The 19178-nt window shown below is 33.4% G+C and overlaps 2 protein-coding genes across 2 annotated transcripts; one reads left to right on the top strand and one right to left on the bottom strand.

Annotated features, from left to right (window-relative positions):
• Positions 1-738: 738 nt before the first annotated feature.
• Positions 739-2145, top strand: LOC133334177 (venom protease-like; the record flags this gene model as incomplete). The annotated part of the gene is made up of 3 exons (XM_061542473.1): positions 739-930; positions 1000-1198; positions 1566-2145. Coding segments are annotated over 3 exons (971 nt in total), but the record flags the coding sequence as incomplete, so codon positions are not given.
• A 14581-nt stretch (positions 2146-16726) lies between these two features.
• On the bottom strand, positions 16727-18789 carry LOC133334176 (opsin Rh6-like). The gene is made up of 3 exons (XM_061542472.1): positions 18079-18789; positions 16945-17222; positions 16727-16850 (listed from the first exon to the last, which is right to left on the bottom strand). The coding sequence occupies exons 1-3, from the start codon at positions 18787-18789 to the stop codon at positions 16727-16729; spliced, it is 1113 nt and encodes a 370-aa protein (XP_061398456.1).
• Between the last annotated feature and the right edge of the window lie 389 nt (positions 18790-19178).

A 19178-nucleotide genomic window follows, 5' to 3' on the forward strand; every position in this document is an offset into this window, starting at 1 on the left:
CTTTAGTCTGGATTTCGCGAGGGCGTTTGACTCAGTATGGCACGACGGCATTCAGTTCGAAATGAAGAACTACGGGTTTGACAGACAAACGTGTCGTCTAATAGCCAGCTTCCTAAGGGACAGAAAGTTCCGTATCAAGGTAGGCGATTCGCTTTCTCAAGAAAGGATTGTAATAGATGGGGTTCGCTGCTGGGCCCCATATATATATATATATATTTTTTTTTTTCTTTACCAACGTGTTCTACGTCTTAATGACGGATTATCTCAGAAGATCAAGCTTTTTATTTACAAGCAGGTTATCAGTCCCATACTGTCCTACGTCTTCCCATGTTGACTTATGTCATGGGCGAAGTCAATTTTGACGTACTGCCTGGGTCGTCAGAGCCGGAAACCATCCTCCTGCATGATGCGGCTGGTTGTGATAGGATCGACAGATTCCTCATGAGGGACGCGCTTAACTTTATTAAATGAGCGCGTGACTTAGACAATGAGCTGGTAAAAGTATTCCTGCAATGCAATTATGTATGATTTTGACTCTTACGAACATTTGAGGCTCTTACGAACATTAATACTGAGGGTTTGTTATATGTTGATGATAACTTAATGTACAATAAATATAAATAATCCTGTGTATATGCAGTTGAAGCGTTCAAAGCAATGCATTTCAATCTATAAATCATATTAGGGAATACCAAATATATATTGATCACAATGCCTCATCATTGACGTATTTTACAGCATCCGGCGATGAGTGCAGTATAAATACAGAATGCCGATTACTACGACAATGTCCGGAAATAATAAGGAAATTTCGTTTCATAAGAAATGTACCCTATTGCAAGATTGGTGCAAATGCTGTGTATGTCTGTTGTCCGGTTCCACCTCAACCCTATGTGCCGCCAAAAGATAACGATAAACGCATAGTAAGAGGTACTACATCTATTATTTGATGTTACTCTGTATTGCTTGATATTAATTTCATCGCTGTTTATTTTATAGAATGTAAGTCATATCAGAACACACGAAAGGTTTGTGATAAATCCCTGATTGTGGGCGGCAAAAACGCCGATCCCAAAGAGTTTCCCTTCATGGCGCTGTTATTTTACGTAAATGGAGATCAACGTACAGTTTTGTGCGGCGGATCATTGGTTAGTGACAAATATGTCGTAACAGCGGCACATTGTTTTTATGTACCAAAGTGAGTAAATCTTAACTGAGATTATATGACTTCTTAAGGATTTAGATTGGCAGATAGAACATCTGTATAGTATATATATATGGTTATTGGACATATTTTCATTTTTTTAGTATTAGATTTTAAGAGTCTAACGACATTATCAAACGTAAATATCCTTCTTTATTTACAAACTATAATACATAAGTTATCAGCAGGTTTAAATTTTTTTTTCGACCGAGACCATGTAAATGATTATCCAGGTTGGTTAAAGTGGTGTAGGTTATCTTATATTCGACCACGTTCGACTTCTCAATTTTCCTTAGAGTTTATTTCTTTAATTTTACTATCTAAAATATATTTTACCCTTCCCCATTGTTTTCTCTTACAGTGAACCGAACATTGTACGTTTGGGAGAACTTGATTACAACAAATCGGATGATGATGCTGCTCCTGTCGACTTTTCCATTGCTACCTATAAAATCCACGATGAGTATGATGACGATATCAGATTCCATGACATCGCTGTAGTGAAACTAAATGCATCCGTCCAGTTTAATGATTATATTGTGCCTGCATGTCTGCCATTAGCCGATGGACGTGACTTTAAACAATTTCTTGCAACAGGATGGGGAGCACTAAAGGATTACGGTAGATCAGCTAGCCATTTACAAAAAGTCAAATTGGATAATTTCAATGATGAGCTGTGCCTCTCGAAAGTGGATAAGGCGGCCATCACGATTAATACAACTATACAAATGTGCGCTGGATCATTTTACTATGAGCGCGATACATGTGCAGGGGATTCAGGTGGTCCACTGTTTGTTGATCATCCCGATTATAATTGTCTGTTTTTGGTCCTGGGTGTTACATCGTATGGTGAAGGTGGTTGTGCTAACAAGGGCCTTCCTTCGTTTTATACCCGACTTTCGGTTTATGTTGATTGGATAGAGAAAATTGTTTGGGGATGATGTGTGTTTGTATCATGTGCAATACTAAAGGTACATTAAGATTATGAATTATTGCTTATTTTACTTGAAAACATGTGCTAAACATTAAATAAGACTTCAAAGTATAAATTTAAAACTTTGTTATACATCAAAAAGGAAAGAAATAAAATTAAAAAATAACGTATGTTTAAAGGTTTATGTTTTGTTATTTATGGGCAGCATGTTTATTAAGTGAAAAAAATTTAATGTATACTTTAATAAAATAAATATTTACAAGGTGGAAGACTACTATAATAATCCAGACTATATGAGTATAGAATTTATAACTATTGGTAAATAGCGTATGTTTAAAGGTTTATGTTTTGTTATTTATGGGCAGCATGTTTATTAAGTGAAAAAAATTTAATGTATACTTTAATAAAATAAATATTTACAAGGTGGAAGACTACTATAATAATCCAGACTATATGAGTATAGAATTTATAACTATTGGTAAATAGCGACAACTGTCGGAAATTCCTATTCTGCAGATAGTGGTCGACAATATGTCATTACTTGAACTACCATTGATACCATTCGCTCAATATGGAGGCACTGGTTCAAGCCCAGTTGGGATTTTATTAGAAATGCGGCAAGAAAATGCGTTCCATAAAGTCGAAAGGAGATCATACTTTAATGGTAAAACATTTTAGTGAAAATTTTTTTTATAAGCCGATATGTATAATTTTAGGTTATCCTTTGGATGGCTCCAAAGGATAACCTCATGACACATTTACTTAATGAAACATCAGCAATAGGGATAAGTAAATCGACTTTTTGTATTGAAAAGTCTAATGTTGTATGTATAATAAATATTGCTATAATTAAAAAACAAATCTGTTTTTGCATTTCCGACCTAATGGAAAGCAATTCCTAACAAAATTATGAAAATAATGATTAACCGTTTGCCTCAGAGATTTTGACAGCAGTGAAATGTGTTTGTATACGTAAACAAATAACAGCTGACAAATCCACTTCATTTCATTTCAATACTAGTCAAAACAGCAAGGATTTCGTACCTCGATTTACAAATCGAGTCGAAACGCGCCTTAAAACGGCATATGCATTAGAACTTTTTACCGGGTTAACCTACTTTATGAGGATTTATTTGACATATATGCAAAGGAATTGACAATTGAAACCCATTGGCTTAATGAAATCTTTATAAATGTAAACCTACTATTTTAATCTTTGAGAAAATCGTCATGTCGAATTTTCAAGATCGACTTTCGATTTTCTTCATAAATACTTGGTTTATCATCACAAAGCCATAATTGCCCAAAAATTACACATTACAGAACTTTCAAATTTTACAGAAACCTCAAATTTTTAGCAGAAAAGTCGACTTTTGTGCTCGACTACGTATCCCTAATCAGGAACTCCCAGGTTGCAGCAAAAATGAGGCCTAAGAGAAAACTCGAAATATAATAGAAGGGACTTTTGGGGTAATGAAAAATACGTGGAGATGTTTTAATTTGAATTAAGACTATTAATTCAAATTAAAACATTTGAATTAATAGTCTTAATTCAAATTGAAGTGTACATTATCATCGTTATATATGGGAAATTACAAAATTCTTTTAAAATACCATTATTCCAATTTTGAAAAGTTTTTTTGCGAGCACATTCATGATTTTTGATGATTTTTTCGGATGCTGCGAACCAAAGTTATTGCGGTTTTAAATCTTGTAATCTCTTATCTCCTATAATATAAAAATGAATTGCTGTTCGTTAGTCTCGCTAAAACTCGAGAACGGCTGAACGGATTGTTCGTAGAAATGCTCGTAGAGCTCCAGGGAAGGTTTAAAAGGTGAGAAAAAGTAAAAAACCGCGAAAATTTTGCAAAAAGTATTCTGCAACATATTTGCATTTTCACGAATTTAGTATCGAGCTATTTGGATTGCGACGTGGTCGTAGTTGTTATTTTGAGATATTTTGGGCGAAAAACGGTAGCGTATCATTCCGTTAAGTCTACATTTGTCAATTATTGAAAATTTTCAAAATATTTTTTTTTTTTGATTGGATTGACATTGTATTGAAATATTTTTTGGCAGAATACAATAAATAATTGAGAAGTACACGCGATCATTGTATGTACACGTTTTCCATGGAATGCACGTACATTTTAGGGCTAATGCAAGGATGGAAAATCAGAAGACATTCTGAATCGAGTTCGTGTACATTCAGGATATGAAGGATTCTAAGATTCATGCCCTGGATTAATTTATTTGAAAGTAATAATAATAGGAACATGTTGTTCCTTAAAGTACCTGAAATGTTGATATGCCCCGTGAAATATCAAATTACCTAATCGTTTTTCAATATCATTGAACTTATAAACAGAACCCCTCGCATATATCTGATACCAAAAATGTGCAAAAATCTATCATTAAGCTCAGCTGGAAAGATAACAACTAACAAAAAATCTGCAATATTAGAAAAAATATCCAAGACATATTATCTAATTTGAAGGTTTTACCAAAACCTCCGTCCGATGTTACCTATTCGTATTGAACATGCCAATTATCGATAACACCCAGGTTGGAAGACGGGAGTAAGAACTTCAACATACCGAAAATTGAACGGGCAATAATTGTGGAGTATTTCTGGTTTTTTATTCACAGGAATCCGTTATCCCTAATTATAGCCAACTCTGTGAGAAAATTCGGTCAATGTCTTTATAGAGCCGAAAATGGAGCGGGACCTGTATTTATATGCTATATCAAAACTTGGTCCTAAATATATAAATTTTCACCCCCAATATCCAGAAATGACATATTTTATTATACGTTATATATTGTATACATTTTGGTATGAAGATTTGACACCACATGAGAAAATGTGGGGGATACCATTATGTGGGTGCTACCCGTAAACTTGGATCAATATAGACAATTTTTTGTAAGTAGAACTAAAATATAAAATTACAGCCAATTTTGTTCTAACATGTGACAAACCCCTCAAAATACAGAAGAGTGAACTGATATTGACAATTTTAGTAGGATTCATGCTACCAATAAAAGTGTCCAAATCCCCAAAGGATCGTATAATGTGGAGTGCCATTATATGGAGGCTTTTCGGAAGCTTGGCCAAATTTTGCTAGGAAAATTTTCTACTCGATGATCATCTAAATATAAAATTACAGCCAAATAACAAATATACTTGGGCCAATATTGATAATTTTAAGTAGAGAGATTTTCTGCTCAAGAACTATCCCTTTTATTAAATTAAAAGCAATGCTGTTGAAAACCGTGCCCAACATCTTCAAAATACCGAATGTTTAGGGCTACCATTATATAGGAGGTACCCCGAAACATGTGCTCAATTACAACCAATTCTGTTGAAAAAATCGTTACAATTTCTCATATTGCGAAGTACCGTTATATGGGGATACCCTAAATAGTGGACTAAGATTGAACATTTTCAATACCAAATATCGTAAGAGTAGTAGCAATGTATGTGCAAATTTCAGAGCACTATCTTAAATCGTGGAGTGTAGCTTAATATTGGGCTATCTTGAATTATATTGGTGAATTTTACATCAAAAGGTTTAAAAAATCGAAAACCGCGAACAATTTGCAAAAAATATTACGCAGCATATTTGCATTTACACGAATTTAGTATTGAGCAATTTTGATTGCACTACGTCATAGTTGTTATTTTGATATAATTCGGGCGAAATTTGATAGCGTATCATTCGTTTAAGCCTACATTTGTCAAATATTGGAAATTTTTAAATTTTTCAATTTTTTTTCAATTGGTTTGACATTGACATGTATTGAAACTTTTTTTGTGAGAATACAAAAAAATCAGAAGTATATCATTGAATGTGCACGCGATCATTCTATGTACACGTTTTCCATAAAATGCGCACCAATTTTGAGACAAATGGAAAAATCAGAAGACATTCGAAATAGAGTTCTGATTCTAAATTCCATACCCTAAAATATTTTTCTTGAAAATAATAATAATAATAGTTCTATACGAACATGTTGTTCCTTAATGCATCTAAAATGTTGCTATGCCACGGGAAATATTAAATCAGGTGTACCATTATGTGGTGGTTATATGCCTAATCGTTGGTCAATGTCTTTGAACTTATAAACACAACACCTCGTATATATCAGATACTCGTATGGAAAGTGAACAACTATCAAAAACAGCACATTAAAAAAACTCCGTCAAAATGATTTGTTATAACGAAAAATCTGATTATTTCCCCATTCGTATTGAACACGTCACTATGAAATTACAAATACCTCGATATGCCAACTACCAAGTTCAAGTTTATTAATTCAATTCATTAATACAATTTATATATGACTTATGTCTAACAAAAACTCTTAAGGACTACTTAAAACTACTTAGCATACTAATATTTATCTAAGTTTATCTCATTAATACATATATATGTGCATAATGTATGCATCATATCACTAACACCAGAAATTAAATTTCATTATATGTAATATATATTGTATTTAGCTTATATTATATTCCCCAGAAAAAGAATTACTAAAAAAGGGGGCTAATAAACAAAAAAAAAAATGCCAACTACCGATATATTAAATGAAGACATCTAATAATGAAATTTACCTTTTACCCTTTACCTTTTACCCAATATGTAGAATATAAATATAAATATATTTCAAAGCTCCATCTGAAATCGTAGAGTGTGTAAAAACCTAATTTAATATTGGGCTACCGTTATGTGATAGTCTTATAAATATATTGAGAACATTTAATCCGAATAAAATATACCGATATATTAAATTAAGATATCTAATAACATGTAAAAATGTTGTTTGGATCGAATTTTTCATATTATATGTGGACAATGTTACACAATATGTGGTACTAGATTGGAAAACGGAGTTAAGAACTTCAAAATACCGAAAATAAATGGGAAATTTATATATATATACATATATATATATACTAATTTTTGGTAGGAAGATTTGACCACATGAGAAAATACGAACTATTCCACTATATGGGGGCTACCAGGAAACTTGGACCAATATTGATAACATTGGTTGAAACAGTGGATCAATCCTATAACAATCCTAAAATGCCCAAAATTATACATCACCTATATTGCTAGGCAAGACAACGTTTGCCGGGCCCGCTAGTACATATATAAAAATTAATTGCTGTTCGTTAGTTTCGCTAAAATTCGAAAACGGATGAACGGAGAAGAATTTTTTGATTCTAAGATCCATGCCTAGATTATTTTGTTTGAAAATAATAATAATAGTTCCATAGGAACGTGTTGTTCCTTAAATTACCTATGCCACGAGAAATATAAAACCAGGTGGTACCATTATCTGGTGGTTATATACCTAATCAGTGGTCAAAATCTTTGAAATTATAAACACAAAACTTTGCATATATCCGATACCAAAATGTGTATCACAGAGAAGACTAATATAAGAAGACATTTTGAATTGAAATGTTTTCTCTGATTTTCCTTTTCAATGCAAAGTTCGACTATTAAACTCGAATGAGAACTACTAACTATAAACCAGCAATATAAAAGATATATAGAGTTTTGAAATTTTGCACATACATTTTTATTACTCCTAAAATGTTTTATATTGCAACTGGGATATAAAAATGCATAATATGCATAATATCTAATGTGCAGGATATACCAAAACCTCCGTCAAAACATATATTATAACATAGAGTCTCATGATGTTACCAATTCGTTTACCTCAACATGCCAATTACCGATATATAAAATGAGGACATTTAATAACAAGTAAAAACGTCGTTAAGTTCGACGGGCAAACTTTTATAGCAGTAGACGTTCGGGGAGGCTATCTTAAAAATGTAGATCGATATCGATAATTTTTGGTAAGGAAATTTGTTATCCAATGCTAACTCAATGTATCTAATTACAGAAAATTTGTTAAAAACGTGCATAAACTTCAAAACACTAATAGTGGTACCGTTATATTGGGGATATCTTAAAATTTGAACCAATGTTCATAGTTTTTGGTAGAAACTTGAGGCATTAATAATTTTTAGAAAGTAGGTTCGCTATACATTAAAATCCCAAAATACCAAATTGCAGAAAATTCGGTTGGCCAACATCCCATTTTCATTACTAAACATCCAATCAAATCTCTATCATAAATATTGCGATCATCATCGTGATTATGTTGATAAATTTAATATACTCTTTACCTTATGGCGAAAGGTATAAAAAATTACTTAACATTAGGCTACCGTTATATGGGAGTCATATAAACTTGTTGGGAGCTGATCTAAATCACAGAACTAATGAAATTCAACATTGGACTTGCATGAACAAGTGCATATATATATATATATTTTAAATAGTACCAAAATGTATCAAAAGTATTTTTGAAGTGTCATACTATGGACTTCGCGATCGCTGATTAAATGACGGCCATTTTTTTTACAAATAGACTTAATAATGTTTTTGTTGAACACGTTTTGAAGACCTATGGTCACTGATGACAAATGTGAGATCAGATTTTGAAAATCAAATAAAATGAATCCTAAATTACGGACCAAAGATAAGAAAAAAATCAATATATCATTTCATAGCAAGAAAATGTTGGTTTATGTATTGCTGGCATAATACTTTGGTATATCCCAATAAAATATGAAAAATTTGGTTGAAAACTCTGCACAAAATATCCAATAAATTGAGGTAGGTTTATATGGGGCTTGTCCCAAAACTTAAGACAATATTGATAATTTTTTGTATGAAGATTTCCAATTAATTAATTAAGATTATGAATTCAATATTTCGGAAATTCCGTGGGTTTTTACGTCGAGATAATATATTGAGTATACGACCCAAACACGCGTTTGCATCTCGTTATCAGTAAGAAGAAAACATCTATAAATATACACCAACATCTTAACTTTAAATTAATGCAATATTTATGTGAATTCAATATAAAAAGTAATGATTGTTGAACAAAATCAATTGCAACCTCGCAGTGAAAAATAGCCAATATAAAAGTTTCTTTAACAAACGGATTTTCGGGATGGTTAATACTTAGTATGATATCCATCCCTTGTTATCTTTTACACCTCTCAACCTTGTCGACATACATTTTGACAAGTTTCCCGTGTATTGGCTATCGTTTGGGACAAGGTATCGTCATCAATGTTATACTGTAAAAAATACGAACAAAATATTTGCAAACAATAAAATGAAAACATGATTTACTTATATTTTCCTTCAACAAAACAATTTTCCAGGAAAGAAGCACGAAGGCCTATTGGTGGAATAGCTCCCTTTATGTCCTCCTTTTTGTAAATTCACTTAATATTTGTATTACTTCACTTTTCCACTCGGTATACGCCTTTAGACTCTAATAAATGCTACACGAATGGAATTTCGGTGATATACACTAAAATAGCTGTACTTCTTCTTTTTTTTGTAATTTAACATGAATTCATTTAATTTCAACATTGTTTCATGTATTTTTAACAATCCACAACTTTATTCAATCTTGTTCCAATTAGCAGTTACATTTCACAATATCAATTTAACATGCTTGAAATGTTGTTTCAACATGAGTCAATGTTAATTAGTTTTTAAAATATTATCATTTCAACATTAATCAATATTGATTTTACTATTTTCTCAATGTTAATTTCACAATGGTAAACATTATTTTAACTAGTCACAATGTTAATTTAAATGATTGAAATGTTGCTTCAACATGAGTCAATGTTATTTTATTTTTAAAATAGAAGGATGCCATTTCAACATTAATAACTATTAATATTACTATTGTCACAATGTTAATTTAATATGAAAAAAATTTTTTTATTATAAAAATCAAAAATCTTGCCCGATTACAGGTCAACAGCACTTCCTTACACTGGCATATTTTCCGAAAATTACAAATATCTAGTACAGCCCTTCTAACTACTTGTCCATAATCCATTCACCCTGGGTTGTAGTGTGATGTTCGGCTTCTAATTGTAGCCTATAGATCGAATCGAAAAAAAAAACAAAAAGTTTTCGGTCCACTTCATCCCAAAATTATTATCTGATCATCACCGAAAATTAAAGACGTTGTTGTTGACCATAACTGGAACCTCATGGAACATTACAAAGTGATCGGCGCTACATTTCCGACCTCTAGTGTGGTAATAGTTTATTATATAATATCTGAATGGGTGCTTACTCATTCAGATATTATATAATAAACTAAATAAATAAATATTTACGTGTAACTCCCACATCTTAGTACATACGACAACGTAATTGGTGCCAATTTAAAGGCCAACCACTCCTCTTGGATATAATATCAACTCATCGGCTCTATGTCCTTCAGAAGTAAATATATACGCTATAGAATACAAATTTTGTAATTTTTCACACAAAAGTCAGTCCATTTGACCCTAAATATTAACCGATCGCTTTGAAAACAGGCATGCTTATTCTTTGTCCCAATCCCCTTCTCCACGAGATGTTTGGACCATAACTGCGGCCCAAACATCGTGTAACTCACACATCAATTTCAAATAAAATGAAAAATAAATTCCATAAAATTTTATGTGTGTCGATTGGCAAATTTTCAGAAAATTAAAAATTTTTATTTTATGAAGCTGCACATTGTTCTCTAGGCGTAGCTATAAGTGTTACAACAAATATTGATAGGTTTCGGAAGCAGGGAACTTAAAAATATTAATACATTTAAGAGGAAGGTATTTTCATTTAAATTTTGAAAGCTGAATGTTGTCAAAAGTAAATTTATGAAAAAATTGGAATCATTGTCTGCATGAGACTACATTGTATAATTATGCCATGAGATTTAATGTAACTATCCTAAATAGGATATGAACAAACGTCGCTACATCCTTCCACTCGGTAGATACAGTAGGGGAGACTGGGGCACCTTCTGCAATCGCTAGTTTCGATACATAGGTATCGAATATCCAAATAAATATCTGACACAAAGTTTGAAATTTCTCGCTCAATACCATTTCGTAAGTATTTCGTGTATAAAATTTTTAAATTTTTAAGACAATATTATTATAAAGTGGTTAACTACGATGTGTATTATTATAGAAATATATAAAAATATAATGTTTTTACAAGACTGATGGAAGAAAATGAAAAAAAATATAAAAAGTACATTCGGGGTACATTCGGCATTTTAAAGTGGGGCACAGTCGGCCATATACAGATTTTGCAATATTATTTCCTTAAAATGTTTTTGAGTTTGTCTTTCAAACTAATCCCTTAATATGGTTCCAAATGGCATATATAAGACCAAACGTGCTTGTATTGACGAAAATGCGATAGAAAAAAACCTATTTCTGATGGTGTGTGCGACCTTGAGATGTCAACGTCCGCCGCTAGAAAATATAGCCCTATAATTCAAACATTGTGTGGTGTATTAAAACCAAATAGAGCCTTTAGAGGATCAGAATTTAAACCAGACTGATAGCGATGACAATTACCCGGCTTTTTTACACGAATCAAAAATAATTATGATGGCCGAATTCATACAATTCGAATACGAAACGATTTAAGCAATTTGGACTGTATATATAAATTAGTACTGTACACATTTTTGCCCTCTTCTCTATATTGAAAAGCTCATAACTTTACCAAAAAATTACATTTTTTACATTTTTCTCATGGTAAATAATGAACATCAAATAAATAAATAATCAAATATTAAATCGAACAGCGAAAAGGGGGCTATGGGATCAGAGAGGGAAACCGACATAAGCATTTTCAATTACGGAGACTTTTAGCCATTCCATGGAAAGGCATTCGCTTCATTAATAAGAATATTATCATTTCTTATATATGAAGGTATTTAGCACGTCGGCTTAAATATAGCTTTACGCGCCTAAACCACATTTTAACGTACCGTTTCTTAAATGCAGCCCAACAGCCAGAATAAACGTGCCCAAAATTACTGCTTGAGAACATATCTTGAAGGCTGAAGGTGAGGTAATCACCTTCGATCAACTGTTTTTGAAGCCGACCACTGCTTCTTGTTGCAAAGCAATCACACCGCTTGAACCGTTTGCATCCATTTCGGAAAGGCAAAAGGTGAACCTCACACCCGTCCAATGTTTGATCAAAGACATGTATCCCTTTGATAAGACTTCCAGCTTCTTTATCCCGTTCGAACTCTTCTATAAAAAGACTTCCAGCTCTTCCATCAGAAGACCTCTTCTATATGAAGACCTCTAGCTCTCCCATCAGAAGAATATAAAATTTGTTCCTTCCTTAAAATTTTTTGAATGAACTTTTGAAATTTTTTTTTTCAAACAAATACAGTCTCAAAACTTGAATGTGGACAGCCTGATTTAGAGGGTACAATTCGTACATTTCGAATACGAAGCGATTTAAATAATTTGCACTGTATACACAATTTAATTTACTTGTCTTGTATTAAATATAAGCTATAAAACATTTTGTTGCTGTGGACAACATTAGGCCATAAAGATTTAAATTATACAAAGCCAAATTAAACTCCCCCTTTGCAGAGTTGGGCATGGCTACCGACTGATAACAATTTTTACTGAACAGCTCCATCTACGTAATTTTGTGTATGGGCGTGTATTATTTAGAACATCTGAACATGCGATAGATATTGAGAGGAAATCATCACATTTGGTTCCTTCCTACAGTTTTTAGTCAACTGTTTCAAAACAATGTGGAATAATAAACTCAACTTTATGGATGTGTTTTTTTTTTCTTATTCGTCTTATTGATAGCGAGATGCAAACGAGTGAATGAGTTCAAGACAGCCAATCATCGAATTAATAGCTTGATTATCTCCACGTAATCTATTTTAATGTAGTCAACGGAATTTCCGAAATAATGACATTTTATACGCTTAATAGCAACTGTCAAATTGGATTTTCCACGATTTAAAATTTTTTTTTAAAGGTTCGCATTATTCCATGTGTCTGTATTCAATTGAATAAGGTAGAGTGTAAATATATATATATATATATATATATTATTGATCGCAATAAAATTATATGTCGATTTATACGAGTCCGTCTGTTGAAATCACGATAGAGATCACCATATTTAAGATAGAGCTGCGACATTTTGCACAGACTTTGCCTCCTAGGATGTTTGGTATTGGTGAAGCCCTTATATAACGTACCCCCAGTATTCGTTATTTTGGGTATTTTAGACACGTTTTTCAACCGAATTGGCTGTAATTTTGTATTTTGGGTTCTTATTGCATAGCACACCTGCGTACTAAAAATTATTAATATTGGCCCAAGTTCCTCCCAATATTCGGTATTTTGGGGATTTGGGACACGTGTTTTAACCGAGATGACAGTAATTTAAGTTTGTTTGGGCTCTCATTGTATAGCAAATGCAAGTACCAAAAATTATTAATATTGACTTAAGTTTCAGGGCAACTCCCATAGATAGGTACCCGCACTACTCGGTATTTTTGGGATTTTGGACACTTTTATCAAACAAATTGGCTGTAATTTTGTATATTAGGTTCTCATTAGGTAATCATATTTTTTCACGTCTTTTTCCGTATATTCAAGCTCCAATAATAAAATGTGTTTCACCATTAATTTTACATATTTTAAATATAAAAGGGAATAAAAAGTTCGGCCGGGCCGATCTTTACATTTTAATACCTTCACCACACTGTGCATCTTTGTAACAGACAAAAGGAAAGGAGATAGACCAATGGTTCATTTTGAGACTATGCATGTCCGTCAGTCCGTCTGTTGGTGTTAAATTGTAAACAAAGTACACGTCGCATTTATAATCCCATTTTGATGAAATTAGGCACAGCTCATTTGTTTGGTCCAAGGACGAACCCTATTGAAATTGGGAAAAATCGGTTCAGATTTAGATATAGCTCCTATATATATTTTCGTCCGATTTAATGTGAATGGTGCACCAAAGTCCATTTATATATCGGTTCAGATCTATATATATATATATATATATTCGTCCGATTTTATGTAAATAATGTACCAAGGTTCTTATGTTGCATAGCGTACTGAATTTAATCCTGAATGATGTGTGCCATGTTTCGTGAAAATCGGTTGAGATTTAGATATATATAAACAAAGTACACGTCGCATTTATAATCCCATTTTGATGAAATTAGGTACAGCTCATTTGTTTGGTCCAAGGACGAACCCTATTGAAATTGGGAAAAATCGGTTCAGATTTAGATATAGCTCCTATATATATTTTCGTCCGATTTAATGTGAATGGTGCACCAAAGTCCATTTATATATCGGTTCAGATCTATATATATATATATTCGTCCGATTTTATGTAAATAATGTACCAAGGTTCTTATGTTGCATAGCGTACTGAATTTAATCCTGAATGATGTGTGCCATGTTTCGTGAAAATCGGTTGAGATTTAGATATAGCTACCTTATATTATACCTTATATTATATGGCTGATAGGAACAAAACGTACTGTAATTAGTATAACATAACCTGTGACAAATTTCGTTGAAATCGGTTCATATTTGGATATAGTTTCCCGATTTTATGTAAATTGTGCATCAAACTCCTCATGTTTGACACCAGATTGACATCAAATTTTGCACAATGTACAAAATTGAGCATCCCAACGGATGTCCTATTGATATTTGTTTGAAGTCGATTTACATACTTTTGTCCCATTGTAACAAACGAATTACATGTTTATGGATAGATCTAGGTCGTTTCACATTTAGATAAATATCACATATTTTATTTCATACAATTTCATGATAATAGTTCTGTCTAATATACCTATAGTGGTGAAGGGTATACCCCATCCGACTTTACTACTTTCCTTACTGGTTTTTTTAGAAGTATCAGTATTAAAAAAAATGTTTAGTTATAGGTGTAATAGTTTTGTGTAAAAATGAAATTAATAGCTCAAGGACATTTAAATTCCGAGAAAATGTCAATGACGTTGCTCTGCCTTGTTTTAACTTGTTATACCCTCAACCTTATGCCTAATGAGGGTATATACACTTTAATACGGTTAAAATGTGTCTCATCGAAATATTGATTTAGACCCCATGTTTCTTTGGACCAAATCCGTTTCAGACAATTTGGAGTTGATTTACAAAAGTCCGTCCACCCGTCTATCTGTAGGGAGTAACTGATTTCATCCAAATTCTACACATCTTAATATTTCTTCCAAGCTATGTTCAGAAATTGATTCTATGCATATTCTCAAAATGAATCATTGGTCTATCTCGTTTCCATAATACCCTGCAACACAGTGTGGTGAAGGGTATAAAAATACACATTTAATACGGTTAAAATGTGTCTCATCGAAATATAGATTTTAGACCCCATGCTTCTTTGGACCAAATCCGTTTCAGACAATTTGGAGTCGATTTAAAAACGTCCGGCTGGTGCTCACGATAACTCTCGAAGGGAGTAACTGATTTCATCCAAATTTTGGACATCTTAACATTTCTTCCAAGCTATGTTCAAGTTCGAAGATGGGGAATATCGGTCAACTCCTTCAGGTACCCCCCCACAAAATGGTCAAAGTTGTGAAAAAAAATTATTCCAGAATTTATCTCCACAAAAAAATCCAATAAAAAACTTGACATGCATCAATCTAGACATATTACAGTACTCTGAGCAAAATTTTGTATCAATCGGAGGAAACTACATATATGGGAGCTATATTTAAACCTGAACCGATTTCCATGAAACTTAACACACATTATTCTAGACCTAATTCATTACGCTGTGCAAAATGTTGTGCAAATCGAAAGATATATAGGGACTTTGGTGCACCATTTACATAAAACCGGACGAAACTAAATCATAACCGATTTCAACAAAACTTCACAGACATCAAACTGGACTTAATTCAGTGCGCTGTACAAAAATTTGTGTCAATCGGACAAATTTTGGGAATTTGGTGCACAAATTTAGATAAAATCTGACGAAAATATATATATGAGAGCTAAGGCCAAGTAAATGAGTGGCGCCAAATTTCATTCAATTCGTAGCATAACTGCGATCTGTACTTTGTTTACAATTTAATATGGACAGAGACGGACATGCATAAATCGACTCAGAAATTGATTCTATGCATATTCTCAAAATGAACCATTGGTCTATCTCTAAGACCAACCACTAAGACATAATACCCTGCAACACAGTGTGGTGAAGGGTATAAAAATACACATTTAATTTATGATTTTATATCAATTGCTCATTTTTAATTTTATCTTTTTTTTCAATTGCAAAGTTTTTGTTTGTTTTAACACAATATTGGTTTCTTATTATTTTTTGTTCCAAAATATTTTGAATTTTTTATGGCAAAATTTTGTTTATCCGTAGGAGGATGTATGCTTTTTTTCAAACATAGGAATAAAACCGTGTACAAAAGCTGTTCGTCAACGTCCAAGTATTAATTTTTTTTTTGTTTCCCTCATGAAGAAATTGAGACTACAGGAATTACAAATATTACAATAAATTAACATGTATATAGCTAAGATTAAATATAAACCCAGTTTTGAAATGAAATCATTTGTCCGTAGTAACGTGCAAGGTGAATTGCAAACCAGTATCCTTTTACGCCGCCGATTCACTAACTTCCGTTGTGGCTTGCGTACGGATTTCAGCAGCCGTGGTATCATCTTTGCCACAGGCCAGGCAGGGCATTTTCTCTTTCAAAACTTGTTTGTATTTTGGATGACTGAAAATGAACAAAAAGAAAAAACCAATAATTAAAAATACATGTAAAGAAGTAAATAATTTACGAAGCTATGCGGCGGCACGTGTCGTCTTACCTTAAGCCGTAGACAATCGGATTACACACCGCATTGGCCTTGGCAAACACCGACCCACAAATAGTGCTCAGCGGTGACAAATTCATGGACTCAAATATACCGGCATAGTTAATTATTGTGTACGGTGTCCAGGCCAAGAACCACAGCGATATGGTGACCAATGCCACTTTGGCCAATTTGATTTCCACCGACTTGGCGTCGGCATCGCTTTGTCGCAAGGAGGCAACATTCATTTTTTTGGCTTGTTCACGCATTGCCTTTTCGTGTACTCGCACAGCCTGAAATCGAAGAAAAATACAAATATATACACATATATTGAGAAAATTAATGTGACATCTTGTCAAAATGCCGAAGGTAAATTGAAAGTTATCCGTTACGAGGTAGTTAATTAAAATTAATTTTTTGTCTGCAACATGGGATTATCGTTTTTTTGAAATGTGATATGACACAAAGAGAACAGAAAACGTGCGGTAAATTCCCATCACTTTCTTGCATATAACCATTTACAAAAATGCGACTTTAAAATAAAAAAGGCTGAACTTAACATCGTCAGTCCGGCCGAACATTTTATACTCTACACCATGAGGATGACAATGAAAATATCTAAAATTAATTAATCCAAAATACAAAATTACAGCAAATTCGGTTGGAAAAGGTGTCTAACAGGTTGCCGTTCTATTGGAGCTACCCTACAATTTGGGTCATTATTAATAATTTTTGGTACGGATATGTGTTATTCAATGAGAACAAAAATGCAAAATTACAGCCACTTTGGTTTTAAAAGGTGTCTAAAATCCCCAAAATACCGAATATTGGGGTGTATCGTTACATGGGGGCTACCCTGAAACTTGGGTCATAATTAATATTTTTTGGTACGGATATGTGTTATTAACAAAAACTTTAGCTTATAATTCAAAACCCAGCTAGGGGTTTTCTTCTACCATTGGTTCAAGATTTTAGTGATGCACAGTTTTGTTAATATTCGCATTTTCATTATTAGGTCTTCGGAAGGCATCACGATCTAATTTTTAAAAATATTTAATAGTGTTAATTTGGTTTTATTCTGTGTGCCTTAAACGGATAATCTATCCATAACCCAAACCCACATTTCCCTACTCTGAACTCCCAACTCACCTTCAAAATATGCCAATAGGAAAAGATAATCGTTGTCAAGGGTGTTACATATACCCAAACGGAATAGACAATAATGTACGAACGATTATACCAATCTTTGGCAAAATAATCTGTACCACATGCAGTCATATTTCCCTCGGGTACATAACGATTCCAGCCGACCATTGGCAATATGGCCCATATCATGCACACACTCCAGACGAACGCTAAACGGAAAACTGCAGCTGTGATGGTCAATGGTTTCCTCGAAATACCCTTGACAATGACACAATAACGATCGTAGGCTATCAGTGTCATTGACCAAATTGAAACACAGCCGAATAGCGAACCACACAAGCCATATAGTTCACACCAAAATGGTCCCATTATCCAGGTGCCATAGAAGCCGTTCAGTACGACGGGTGGAAACATGGTGAACATCATCATAAAATCGGAAAATGCCAAATTCACGACAAACATATTCGACGGAGTACGCAGCGATTTGGCCGAGGTGAAGATGTAAATGACGACGAAGTTACCCGTTAACGACATAATGCCCAGAATGGTAATTACAAATCCGATAATGCCAAACCACATTGGTTCCAGTGGTGGCCATTGATACCAATAAGGATCCACCATGTGCAGGATGTCGGCTGGAACAGTTTCGGCCAAGCTGACATTACGGCCACCGCGCAAATGTTCCAGAGCGGGCGAATTGACAAAGGAAAGCATTTTGTATCGTTTAAGTATCCTGTTGCTGGAAAAAGGACACTACTCCTCGATTCCTTTGTGTTGGTTGTTGGAAAACGTTAACAAGTAATGGAATTGTGGTGTTATCCTTTTTAATGTTGTCTTGTTTCCATTGCTTGTGTCAGGATATCCTCAGGAGGTTTTAGTTATTTTTTCGTTTCAATTTTGCGTATCCGTTTCACGTTGGCTTTTGTTTTTCGATCAGGTAAGTCCGACAACTGTTGTCCATGTCCCGTAACAGTTTCCTTTTATAGGCTGCGATAGCCAAAACAAGTGAACGAAAAATCCCTTAGACACTTGAAGTGACTGAATTTCTTAATTGTCTCCTAATCCAATTAGGGGGGGACCACTTAAAATTAAACATAAGACCA

This window comes from Musca vetustissima, unplaced genomic scaffold, assembly GCF_032173495.1.
Source record: "Musca vetustissima isolate MV318-11 ecotype Yass unplaced genomic scaffold, APGP_CSIRO_Mvet_v1 utg102236, whole genome shotgun sequence".
Lineage (NCBI taxonomy): Eukaryota > Metazoa > Arthropoda > Insecta > Diptera > Muscidae > Musca > Musca vetustissima.

What these genes read in the sequence shown, in the direction of transcription:
- LOC133334176 (XM_061542472.1), bottom strand. Translation starts at nt 18,789, where the DNA reads ATGCTTTCCTTTGTCAATTCGCCCGCTCTGGAACATTTGCGCGGTGGC. An exon ending in CCTATTGGCATATTTTGAAG is followed by an intron (nt 17,223 to 18,078) that starts GTGAGTTGGGAG and finishes CTTCGATTTCAG; the next exon opens with GCTGTGCGAGTACACGAAAA. An exon ending in CCGATTGTCTACGGCTTAAG is followed by an intron (nt 16,851 to 16,944) that starts GTAAGACGACAC and finishes GTTCATTTTCAG; the next exon opens with TCATCCAAAATACAAACAAG.